Source organism: Equus caballus, chromosome 11 (assembly GCF_041296265.1).
Source record: "Equus caballus isolate H_3958 breed thoroughbred chromosome 11, TB-T2T, whole genome shotgun sequence".
NCBI classification, from domain to species: Eukaryota; Metazoa; Chordata; class Mammalia; order Perissodactyla; family Equidae; genus Equus; species Equus caballus.
Genome location: NC_091694.1, coordinates 35,943,774 through 35,956,328, shown reverse-complemented (window position 1 = coordinate 35,956,328; position 12,555 = coordinate 35,943,774). Strand labels below are relative to the sequence as shown.

The 12,555-nt window shown below is 54.7% G+C and overlaps 1 protein-coding gene across 13 annotated transcripts in view; it reads left to right on the top strand.

The window, feature by feature from the left end:
* Window positions 1–12,555, top strand: part of MYO19 (myosin XIX) — a 55,779-nt gene that overhangs the window by 36,749 nt on the left and 6,475 nt on the right. For 8 of the 13 annotated variants that reach the window (XR_002811594.2, XR_011423304.1, XR_011423307.1 and 5 more), the window contains 13 exons: window positions 254–323; window positions 883–985; window positions 1,636–1,732; window positions 1,863–1,939; window positions 3,859–3,955; window positions 4,422–4,593; window positions 6,250–6,323; window positions 7,103–7,224; window positions 7,427–7,540; window positions 7,799–7,975; window positions 8,347–8,496; window positions 9,562–9,669; window positions 10,621–10,691. Coding sequence is in view for 6 of the 13 variants with exons in the window: in XM_070227550.1 (XP_070083651.1) it covers window positions 254–323; window positions 883–985; window positions 1,636–1,732; window positions 1,863–1,939; window positions 3,859–3,955; window positions 4,422–4,593; window positions 6,250–6,323; window positions 7,103–7,224; window positions 7,427–7,540; window positions 7,799–7,975; window positions 8,347–8,496; window positions 9,562–9,669; window positions 10,621–10,691 (1,432 nt within the window). In the remaining 7 variants the exon portion in view is untranslated. The remainder of the gene's footprint in view (window positions 1–253; window positions 324–882; window positions 986–1,635; window positions 1,733–1,862; window positions 1,940–3,858; window positions 3,956–4,421; window positions 4,594–6,249; window positions 6,324–7,102; window positions 7,225–7,426; window positions 7,541–7,798; window positions 7,976–8,346; window positions 8,497–9,561; window positions 9,670–10,620; window positions 10,692–12,555) is intronic. The other 5 variants (XR_011423303.1, XR_011423306.1, XR_011423308.1 and 2 more) reach the window with 1 other exon arrangement.

The window sequence follows — 12,555 nt, the reverse complement described above, 5'->3', positions numbered from 1 at the left end:
TTCAAAAAAGACAGTCCCTGACTGCCTAGGCTTGCTCATTCCAGTTCATTGCAAGGAAGTTCTTCTAACTCTCCTGAATCGCACTTGCTGAGGCCAAGTGCCTTCTCCCTAGTCCTGTCCCCTGTGATGTGGAAAACAACAAAGGGGCCCTTAGGTGACTTGAGGAGAGGGACATGCCCCCAGCTGACCTGCGGCCACCTTGGCCCATGAGGACTCTAAACGGGAGTGGGATAAATGCAGGTGTGATCTGTAGGGAATGCCTGCACGCTGAGGAATAACAACAGCAGTCGCTTTGGGAAGTTCATCCAGCTCCAGCTGAACAGGTAATCGCTGCTGCCACCCTGGCTGGTGGGAGGATGGGGCAGGGAGTTTGAAAGTGGCTGGGGCAGTCTCCAGCCTGGGCCACCCCTATGGACAGAACCCTGCTCCTTGTGGCACGTGTGTATGTGGGATAAATGAACCTGAGCCTGATCTCTGAACCTGGAAAATTACTGCTACTCCAGCCTTAGGGACCCAGGGGCAGTGTGCTTGTCACAGCCCATGTATTCCTCCTGGCTTCTACCCTTGCTCAGGGACTTCTAGTTAAAATGCTACCTGTCTGGGCCACACCTGTGTACTTGAAGCTGGGACTTCTGCTCCTGCCTTGGGATGGGGCAAAATGATGTACAGAGGCCTTGGCCCTGCCCGTCTGAGCTGGGTGCATGAGAATATCCCAGACCACCCGAAGATTTGCTGAGTGGTCCCTAGTCCTCATGAGCCCTACTGGCTAAGTGGAAGCGCTTGGTGGGAGTTGCTAGGTTGCAGTCTGGCACACAGTAAGTGCCTAATAAATGGCTGTGGAATGAATGGACAACTAATGAGCCCTGGCCTGCTTGTGTCCAGTGCCCAGCAGATGACCGGAGCTGCAGTCCAAACCTACCTCCTAGAGAAAACTCGAGTGGCCTGCCAGGCCTCCAGTGAGAGGAACTTCCACATCTTCTACCAGGTTTGTGCTAGGCTGGGCCCAGAGCTGCCCAGGTGCAGGGTAGATATGGGTCTGTGCCTCTAAGCCCTTCCTCCACCGCTCCCCCGCAATGCTTCCTTCCTGCCTCTTCACCTGGCTTTCAGCAACGCCACCACTTACTCCTGCAAACTTTATGCAACACTTCTGCCTCACACTGGACCCTGGCTCCCAGCATGGTTTTGGCAGGGGGTGTGTTTTGCCTTCTGTCAGACCAAAAGGTCCTTGAGACTGGGACTGTCATCCTTGTCAGACTGAGAACTCCTGGGATGGCAGCTGTCTCCTCCGACAGAACAAGAACTTCCCTGGAGCTGTGCCTCTTCCATCAGACTGGGGGTCCCCCAAGGCATGGAGAGTATGTCTCCCTGCTCTCAGATTCGGACTGGGGACTCCCAGACAGGAGTTGTGCTTTCCTCAGACTATAGGCCTCAGCAGAGTTTTTTGCATTGAGCTGGAGATATCCAGAACTGTTTGCAGCTTTTTTGCCCCCATGCCTGCCCTGGGCTCTCTACAGGGACCTCTCAGCCTTGTGATGTCACTGGCATTTCTCACTCCTCTCATCCCAGTCCCAGCCTATGCAGGCCTGGGCTTGCCTCACACTCCTAGCTCAGCCACCCGCCCACCCCTCCCCACAGATGTGCAAAGGAGCCAGTGCGGATGAGCGGCTCCAGTGGCACCTCCCCAAGGGAGCTGCCTTCTCCTGGCTCCCCAACTCAGAGAGGACCTTGGAAGGTAGGGGGAGCACCCTGGGTTGGCCTAACAGCACCCACCTACCCTTGCACAGGGCCTGCCTCCCTCACCCCTCGATGCCCCTGCTGACCTTTGGCCCTGACACTGGGCTGTGACTTGGATTACTTTTCAGAGGATTGTTTCGAGGTGACCAGAGAGGCCATGCTCCATTTGGGCATCGAGACTCCCACCCAGAACAACGTCTTTAAGGTAAGAAGAAGAGCCTGGCCACTTAGATTTGGTGGAGGGGACGGGCAGCCCCTTGTCCACAGGGCCTTCTCGGAACTTGTGAGTCTCTCGCTGAGAATCTAGGACTTTGGGCTCTGCTGCACAGTCTCCAAGGAGAGGACCACCCCTCTGTGCCACTGAGCCTGGAGACAGGGTCAGGGTGGACAGGGGCATAGAGAACAGTGATGGAGCACATGTGGTTTAGAACATGGCAGTGATACACGGAGGTCAGAGGGCAAGGTGCTTAGATCAGCTATTACTGCAATAATCAAAACAGAGAAATAATGCTACCTCATGTTTGTCTAGTGTGTTAAAATTTTAAAGTCATGTTCACACCCCTTAGTTCACTTGGTTTTTACAACAGCCCTGTGTCTATGCAGATTATTCCCCTTTTCTGTGAGGAAGATTGGCCCTGAGCTATATCTTTGGATAATCTTCCTCTTTTTGCTTGAGGAAGAGTGTCACTGAGCTAATATCTGTGCCACTCTTCCTCTGTTTTGTATGTGGGACACCTCCATAGCATGGCTTGATGAGCAGTGTGCAGGTCTATGCCCGGGATCCAAACCCGCGAACCCAGGGCCACCAAATCGGAGCACGCAAAGTTAACCACTACGCCACTGGGCCAGCCCCAAGATTATTCCCATTTTATGCTCGAGAAAGCTAGAGAGGCAAAGTGACCTACAAAGGTCCGACATCACTAAGTGATACAGATAGAGTTAGTACCAGATGCAGTAATTCTGACTTCCTACCATTTTTACCCTCCTCTCAGGACATAGTGCTGACCCAGGTGAGCTGGGCCCCTCTCATCCCTACTATGGCCTCCCTTCTCCCATCTGTCTCTGCTGAGAGGGCTGACTCCTCCCTCCCCTGTCACCTCCTCACCCACCCACTAACAGGGCTGGCAACAGAGAGAGGGAAGCCACTGCAGGGAGATGGCAGTACGTGGAAAATTATCTCCACCTCCACATGGGGGCTGCCCAGGCAGGGAAGGGATCACGGCCAGTATGGGCACTGCCAGGCAAGAGCTTGGCCAGAAGGACGGAACATGGGGACAAGTCCAGGGCAAGTGGACAATGCTAGGAGTCCCACCAGGAGTGCTGGTTTGGGGGTGGCATGACTCTCTGCCCTACACTGCCCATTGGCACAGCAGTCTTCTCCTGGGGTGTGTTGTGGCCGAAAAGCCTGTAGCATGTGGAGCCACCCTGCCTGGGACCGGACACGGATGATGGGAGAGGCGCTGCTCTCTCGATACCAGGGTTTCCAAGTTGCTGGACCTGGGGGGTCTCTTTTCTACAGCCCCTGGGGGCTCATCCATGTGGATCATTGAGTGCAAAGGCAAGAGGGCACCCATTGTACAGAGACCAAGATCACAGATCCTCCCCAGGCTGGGCTGTCAGAATCCCAACAGTGCTGAGAGAGGGCCAAAGGAAGCCAGAGCCAAATTCCCATCAGACACAGAAGTAACCTGGTCCAGCAGTAACAGGAGTAGTGTTCCCACACAGTCTGCTCCTAGAGAGTGGGAGGCAGAGGGACAGACAGTGAGTAACATGGGGTCCCACTGGCTGCTCTGGGAGGCATCTGAAGTCCACTGCCTGGGTTCTGATCGTACCCTTCACCTTTACCAAGAGTGTGGCCTTAGGCTTGTGACTTAACCTCTCCCCGTCTCATCTCTGTCATGGGCATCATAACAGCACATGCCTCACTGATTGCTGAAAAGATTAAACAAGATGGTGCATATAACTTGCACCAAATCGTGCCTGGCAGAGTCATGTAGTAAGTGGGCAGTCATTGGGAACTGCTATTATTCTGTTACGATTGTATTCAGCAGGAGAGAAGCCCTTCCCAGGCGAGGCTCCAGCCCCTGGGAAGGTGCCCACTTCGTCTCCTCTCCTGCCCCTCAGGTCCTAGCTGGACTGCTGCACCTCGGCAACATCCGGTTTGCTGACTCTGAGGACGAAGCCCAACCCTGCCAGCTGATGGACGATGCCAAGTGTGAGGGCAAGTGTCAGGGCCTGCACCTCAGGCTTTGGTCACACTCCAGGGAGCAGGGCAGGCCTTGCCCAGAAAAAGAGCGAGCCTTGGCGGGATTGGGTGGGAGGCCAGAGGGTGAAATTTGGAATCTGATACCCTTGATGGAACCATCAGCTGTAGGGCCCTGCCCTGGATAAGTTACTCCTCACCCCATCTGTGGTGAGACAGACAACATGGTCCCTGTTTTACAGATGAGAAAACGAGAATCAGAGAGTTCGTAAAGTGATTTGTCCCACACGTGGCAGTGTGGACTAGGACATAGAAGTCCTGAGTTCCAGTCCTGCCTCTGCCACTTATGGAGGCTGTCAGTGAGTCTCCTCACCCACCAGAACATAGGTCTCCTCTGTCCAGTTGAGTGGTCGTGGTACTGTGACAACTGCACTGTGCCTTGTGAAGAGGGCTGTTTGGATGGAGGGTGATTTGTCCCTCCTAGGCTCTGTCAGGACATCGGCCTTGCTGCTGCTGCTCCCAGAAGACCCACTGCTGGAGACACTGCGGATTAGAACCATCAGGGCAGGCAGGCAGCAGCAGGTGTTCCGGAAGCCCTGCTCCCGAGCCGAGTGTGACACCCGCAGAGACTGTCTGGCCAAACTGGTCTATTCACGGTGAGCAGCGCCCTGCCCCCTGCCCTCCCCCCAAGTTCTCCCTCTCTCTGGGTTTGGACCAGACACCATCAGCAGCAGGCCTAGGGTGAGGTTTGCCAGATAAAGCAGACCCCTGGGGAGGTGGCTCCTGGGTTTTCCCCAAGCAAGGCCCCTGGCCTTGCTTCCTAAGTACTCTGCGTGGGGAAGTTGCCACATTCCTGGCCTAGATGCAGTTCATTACGAAAGTACAGGAGCCTACCTTGACATTAGTGATAGGTGAAGAAAACCTGCCTAGCTCTCTGCTGGCAAGGTAGGCCCCAAAGGTGATCTAGGGCCCTCATAGTTCAGGGTCAGACTCATGGGTGAATAGGCTCCTGTCTCCATGTGCCCTGTCCTTCAGGTCTTTGTAGTCACCTGGGGAATTTGATAGATGGTGGCAGAGCCAGCAGCTCAGCTCACAGTCTTGAGCAACACAGTGTATAGCAAGTGGGAGCCCAGAACAGGGCGAACGTAGGGGTCCTGGCCTTTTCCTGTTGGGTTACATAAGCATCTCTACCCTCTGGCCGTGTGGTTAATGATGGTTTCTCACCCTGGGTTCTGAGAACCTTCAAGATGCCTTGTAAGGGCATCAAGGGGCCCAGAATTCTCTGAAATTATGGGACAGAACCTGTGTATTTGTGTGTGTGCATGAGCACATGGCAACTTAGACACCCTTCTGGGGAGAGGGTCCCCCTGCTTTAATGAACTTCTCAAAGAGCCAAGAGCCTGAGAAGCACTGCTGAGGAAAAACGACCCCAGGGCAGTGGGGCCCAGACTGAACCCATTTCAGTAAGAGATTCAGTTCCTGTTGCCTCGAAGCTAATTTCAGGCCAAAGATTTTTAAAGTCTTTGTGTCAAGTTGCTGCAAAATGAGTAGATAAAATTAAGTGTGATGATCACAGAGTGGACCTCTAACCATAGAACACTTCACACACAGTAAATAACAGGTCACTTGTTTTTAGTACCTCTGATGAGAATTTGAAGCCCTTGTTGCAAAAACAGAAACCAGTTGAAAAGAGTTGCAGAGCAATTACTTTAAGAAAAATTATAAGGAAGAAACCCCTTAATAATGTTGTACATGTCACCATGTTGTACCATAACTACCTCATCTTCTGGGGTAGGGATGGTTCCAGAGTGCAAGATGCCACTCTTGGCCTCAGGTGACTCGGGTTCACTTGTACAGGACTGAGTGGGGGACACGGCGGGGCAGGGCCTTGAGCTCTGGGCTCCACAGGTAGAGTTTTCCTCGAGTCTAGTCAATTTGGTTCTTTACAAACCCCACCCAGGCTTGCCCAATAGCCCCTTCTAGTCAAGACAACAGCCGGCTGTCAGGCCATGTGACTGATGCAGACCCACTCCCTGTCTGGACCCAGAGTCTCATTGGTCCTGTGCTCAGTCTTGCTGGGAGGACAGGCCATGTTTGTGTGTACCTGGGAACATGCACGACCACAGCGTGCATTTGTAGTAGGTCCAGACAGCATGGGCAGGAAACAGGAGAGGGTTTAGGCCTTGACCCGTCAGGCTCAGAATACAGGCCCTCCAGGGTGTGGCACCCTGGCTGGAGGTGTAATTTTGCCACCCCTCAGGCTCAGCCTCACCTCCTCTCACCAGGTTCCACTCTTCCTCCCACCCCAACAGGCTGTTTGACTGGCTGGTATCGGTGATCAACAGCAGCATCTGCGCAGACCCGAGCTCCTGGAGCACTTTCATAGGTAGCAGGGGCTCACCTTGCTAGGAGCACTCCTTCAGAAAAAGAACAAGAGAGCCCTGGATGAGAGGCAGGAGCACTGTGTGACTCCAGGAGACTCCTTTCCCTTCTCTGCACCCCTCCCTCTTCATCCGTCCACGAGTGTTTGGGAGAGGACATCTCTGTGTACATCTGCCCTGTCCGTAGCTCTCCAGGAAGACTCAGATGGTGCCTTGTCTGTCAGGGCCCTTCTCTCCCTAGAGACTCAGCTCCAGTCTCAGGAGAGTAGTAGGGGAGAGGTAAAAGAGCTGGCTTAGAAGGCACCTGGGGACATGATAACATCGTTGGAACCTGGGTGTGATAGTCAGGTTGGGGAGGAAGTAGAGCTCAAAGGCACCAGTGAAGTTTGCTCACGGAATGGTGGAATCCTGGGCACCAACTGAGCTGGTGAACCAAGGCCCTCCAGACTGGAGTGGACACAGAACATGTTCCCTGGGACCTGGTTCCCTCACAGGAGGGGCCTACCAGGACCAGAGGATTCAGACTCAAAAGTGGACCTGGTGCCCTGGGCTGCCCCTCACTCTTCATTCGGCCTCTCTTCCTGCTCTGAGTTCTGAGGGGCCATGAGGCAGAGATAGGAACCACCCTGGGGTCGTGTGCGGTGGGATGCTCACTCAACCTCATCCCCAGGCTGCCAAGTATGAGGCTTGAGCAGGAGCCTAGCCACCCTGGGCTCCTGTAGTACCCCCGACCCACCCCACCTGTTCCCTGCAATGGCCCCATGGTTCTTCCCCATCCTCCCAGGCCTGCTGGATGTGTACGGATTTGAGTCATTTCCCCACAATAGTCTGGAACAGTTGTGCATCAACTACGCCAACGAGAAACTGCAGCAGCACTTTGTGGCTCACTACCTAAGGGCTCAGCAGGTGAGGCTGGGGCAGGCCTGCTGTATCCTCTGTCTCTTCCTGACTCCTCAGCCCCATCCCAGGATCTGACCAGGAGCCTTTTGTTCCTTCTTTGATGCTGTTCTGGAATATGCTGTGGTACTGAGACCAGCCATGGGATGGCCCATCTGGGCCTCAGACCATAGCTGCCTTCTACCCCCGCCCCCCGACTTTTGCTCCCTAGGAGGAATACACAGTTGAGGGCCTGGAGTGGTCATTTGTCAACTACCAGGACAACCAGACCTGTTTGGATCTCATCGAGGGAAGCCCCCTCAGCATCTGCTCCCTCATAAATGAGGTGGGGAGGCTCAGCTAGTGTGCTGAGCACCAGAGTTGCACTTTGGGCTTTTCTGGGGCCTTGAAGACTATCCCTCTCTGTGCCTCTGTCTCCCCATCTGCCACATGGGTTTGCTAATCCCTATATTCCCTCCCTCTCAGAGTCACTGTGATGCTGGTGTGACATCTCTGCTGCCATGGGGGCCACAGGGTGGGGACTGCGAGGGTTGTGGTGAGCCCTCTCATTTTTGTGGCTGACTGCCAATCCTGCCCCACACAGGAATGCCGCCTTAATCGGCCAAGCAGTGCAGCCCAGCTCCAGACACGCATTGAGAGTGCCCTAGCAGGCAGGCCCTGCCTGGGCCACAACAAGCTCAGCCGGGAGCCCAGCTTCATCGTGGTGCATTACGCAGGGCCTGTGCGCTACCACACCGCAGGCCTGGTGGAGAAAAACAAGGTGAGGGCTGGGCCAGGGCCTGCGCGAGCCTGCTTGGAAAGAGATGCTGAGTCATTCTGCATGTACACAGTAGTTTCCTATCGTGTGTCCTCTCCCTCCTGAACATCCTCCCAGAATCCAGGATCACCTCCTGGGCCTACCTGCCTGAGGTCTCTGCTAATCAGACATGACCTGCCCAGAAATGACTCATGTCACACTGGATCTCCTAGTTTCTAGGCATCCAGTGGACCAGCTCTTCTCTCTGTCTTGGGCCCTGCCCTCCCTGGAAGCCCTTCTTCTGGGGCCTGGGTGAGCAGGGCTGGCAAGCCCATGGGCAGCCCAGGGTAGCATTCCACCTGCCCTCACCCACTGCACTTGTCTTTTCCCAACAGGACCCCATCCCCCCTGAGCTGACCAGGCTCCTGCAGCAATCCCAGGACCCTGTGCTCAAGGTGCTGTTTCCTACTGACCCTGAAGAGAAGTCCCAGGAGGAACAGGGACAGAGCAGGGCCCCTGTGTTGACCGTGGTGTCCAAGTTCAAGGTGGGTCTGGTGGTGCTGATGTGATGTGTTTGGTTCTCAAATGTTTACTGAACATCTCCCAGAATTGGTGCTGTTTGCTGAGGAGCCTTGATGAGTCACATAGACATGGCCCTGGTCTGCACAGAGTTGATAGTCCCATGTGGAAGACGAGACAAGAAACAGACAAATAGACTCTCTGGTATAATTGACACGACGGGAAGCCTAGGGGCCTGTGGGTGGTACAGTGGGAGCCTCTCACCCACTACTGATAGGGTGCTCGTGGAAAAGCAATAGTCACAAGAACCTCGGTGGCCCATTCCCAGTTCTCCACCTTCCTTCTCAAACTCCGTCCTCAGCTTGAGCACATTTGTCACCTCCTCCAGTATCTTATGCTTTCTACTGTCTCTCAGCCCTTGCATATTGTGCTTCACCATCCTGGGATGCTCCTCACCACTGCCCCTTCAATTCCACCCTCCATGCCACTTTGCTTAGTTTACCCTTCTCACCCTTCAGACTTTTGTGTTACCATCTCCTCCTTGAGGAGGCCTCCTGGGGTGCCCAGGTTTGAGTAGCACTTTCCTGCCCAGCAACAGACACATCATTGAGGGGACCCATCCAACATCTGTGTGGCCTGTTAGACCCTGAGCTCTGAGACAGCAGCAGACTGCCTGTGTCACAGCCCTGGCACAGCTTCCAGCACATAAGACAGGCTTAATAATAATAGCTGTTGCCTGAATGGATTGCAGGGGTTTCTGAGATTGTTCTCTTGCAGGAGGATTGCCCTTGTGAGGAAGATGAGTCGGGGGGAGGCTGGGCCAGATGCAGGGAGACCAATCAGGTGGAGGGTCACACATCAAGAAGGTCCCTGGGAGGCAGAGGTGAGGAGCAGTGGGAGGTCAGGAGAGGAGTGTGCTTTGGGCACACTCAGTGAGAGCCTCGAGTGGTCATCCCAGAGCACGTGAGTATCCTGGTCTTGGGGCTGCGAGGGCTGCTGGAGGTGTTTGATGTGGTCACTAACCAGGGCCCAGCTGATGCCCCCAGGCAGCCCCAGTCCCTGCCTGACCCCACGGTCTCTCCCTTCTGCAGGCCTCCCTGGAGCAGCTTCTGCAGGTCCTGCATAGGACCACACCCCACTACATCCGCTGCATCAAGCCCAACGGCCAGGGCCAGGCGCAGACCTTCCTCCGGGAGGAGGTAATTCACACTGAGCCAGAGCTGCTTTGCAGAGAGTCCCATCTGGCCAAGGCCCTGGAGGGATGAAGGGCAGAACATCTGCTCCAAATGGAGTGACCGTAGGGGGCCTCCCAGGTTGGGCCTGACATTAGGGAGGGCTTGTCTCCCCTGCTTTGTCTGGACAGTCACGTATGGTTGTGTGGTCTGTGACCTAGTGAAGGAGGCAAAGGGACTCCAGTGCATCTTGTTCTCTGCTCACCAAGCCATGTACCCCAATGAGAGACTGAAGCTGCCCAGAGGAACGGGTGACTTTTGTGATTAGCTGAAAGTCTGTGTCACCTTACATTCTGTGCACAGTGTGGCCATTTCTGACTGGAGGTATAGTTTTTTCTAATTTGCACAAAAGCACTCTGGCCAGCAGCTGCCCTTTGCTCAGAGTACTGGGCTTCAAGGGATGTGGATGAGGTGTGAGTGGTGGACGATGCTGGAAAGCGCCCCACAGTCAACTGGTAGATGTGGCTTAAGGTTTATAGCCAGGGCCACTTTCCTCTGTGGTAAAGACCTTCATTCAGGTCCCAGAAGAATCTTCACAAAATAATCTCCCCTGCCCCTCAGCTGTGACTCACTCTATTGCCTGCAAAATATAAAATAAATAAAAAAGAGGAATTGGGTTGGGCTGCATTGTGTAGCAGAGCACCTCTGCGCTGCCAGGACTGGTGAGACAGAGCCAGCACCTGCCTCTACTGTCTCAGAAGCCATGCATCAGATAAGGGGACCTGGGGCCTCCAGGAGCCTTTCCAGCAGGGAGATTTTCTCAAGGCCCCTTGATTTCTCACTGCCTCAGAGAGTATACCCCCATCAGCTGAGCCTCAGGAGAGCCTGCAGGTCCACACCAGTCAGGTCACAGGAGCGGCATTTCTGGCCTGCCGGCCCCATGTGGCAGGTACCCACCCTGTCTCCCCACCCTTGCAGGTCCTGAGCCAGCTGGAGGCCTGTGGCCTCGTGGAGACCATTCACATCAGTGCCGCTGGCTTCCCCATCCGGTGAGTGGGCCAAATACTGCAGGGGGCAGGGCCAATGCCAGGGTGGAGCTCAGCACTCAGGCCCGACCAGAGCCTGCCCAGACCAGAGAAGGATAAGGACGTGAGGAGAAAGAGGTGGATCTGCGAAGTCAACCTGGAACTCAAGGGGCTGCACATGTTCATTTTTCCATTCACTTTCTTTGCACTATTTTGTACCAGGCACTGTTTCTAGTATATATCAGTCAATAAGGAAGGTGAGTCTCTGCCCTCTTGGGGCATACATTCCTGTGGAAACAAGAACGAGAAGTCTAAAGTAAATCAGTGCTAGGAGAGAAACCAAGACTGCTGTTAGGTAGACTGACAGGGGAAGAGGCTCCTTGGGCTGGTCAGGGAGGGGCCCTCAAAGCAGTCAGGCCTCCAGGAAGTGAAAGGGCCAGCCTGGGAAGGTTTGAGGTGGGAGAGCATTGCAGACCAAGGGAACAGCAACCTCAGAGCTCCCAGGTTAGGAACAGGGAGATGCTAAAGTGACTGGAGCATAGAGAACCAGGAACGGGAAGAGAGGGGCGAGGAGCCAGCACCTCGTAGGGCACGCTGGGACTTTGCAGTTTATCCTGAGTGCCATGGAAGCCACTGGATATTCTAAGGAGGGAGCACTGTGCTCTCATTCATATTCTAAGAAGATCCCTGTGGCTGCTGTGCGGAGGTTGGACATAGGGTCAGGAGAGAAGGGAGGAGATGAGTGAGAAGGCTGTGACAGGTGCGCAGGCCAGATGGTGGCCCAGATGAGGGTGGCAGCAGTGAAAAATGGAGAGAAACGTGTAAGATTGGTGTATGGCTTCAACAGAAATAGGACTGTGGATTGATCCACCAGGGGGTATTGGGCAGGGGAGCAGTCAACTTCCAGGCCACAGAAGCAACTTCTAGGCTTCCGTCTGGGCAAATGGATGAATCAGGAGAAAGTTCTCCCAGATAGGATGGTCTGGGGAAGGCCCAGGTTGGACGGTGGGAAGCGAGGGCAGGGTCAGGAGTATGGCCTCATCAGGTTTGAAACGGCTGTGAGACAGGCTCGGGGCTCAGTAGAGCTTTAAGAACTGGAGCACATGCGGGTCTTAACACCATGAGCAAGGAGGAAATCACCTAGGGGGAGAGAGAGGGGGTCTGCAGCCATTCCCTGAAGAATGCCCACATCCTGAGAGGATGAGACACCAGCAACAACAACTTGCAAGGAGCCATGGGTGAAGGAGGAAGCCAGGATAGTGGGTGTCCTGGAGGCTGAGAGAGAGAGCTCTCCAAGGGAGAGGGGTCAGCTGGGCACCTGCTGCCCACAGGCTGGGCAAGAGGAAGACCGAGCACTGACAACTGGATTTGTGGCACAGCCAATGGCTGTGACGAGAGCCACACTGGTGCAGTAGCACTGTTGGGACAGAAGCCAGACTAAGGAGGAGGAAGTACAGGTATCAGGTGTCACCAGCCATTGAGAGAAGCACCATGAAGGGGAACAGAGAAATCAGGAGGAAGTGGAGGAGACTGTGGGGTCAGAGAGGGCTGGTGGGAGATGAGGCTGAGCACGTGTGCGCAGTAGGAATGGTCTAGGCTGGGAGGAGGCCTGCAGGCCCCTTTGGAAGGAAGCAGACTGCAAATCCTCTACTGAAAGGGCAAGACACTGATTGTTTTGGTAGATCAAGGCCACAGGAAGAGCAGGCTCAGTTTAAAAATGGTCTCCACTGACTTCCCGCTGAGTGACCCTAGTAATCTCTCCAGAACCACAACCTCGTCCATTCAGTGGGCACAGTCAGGCAGCCCCTGCTGGGCTGTTGAGCAGATTAAATATGAGATAACTCGTGTTGCACCCCGAGCACTGTGCCTGGCTCATGGATGAAGTAAC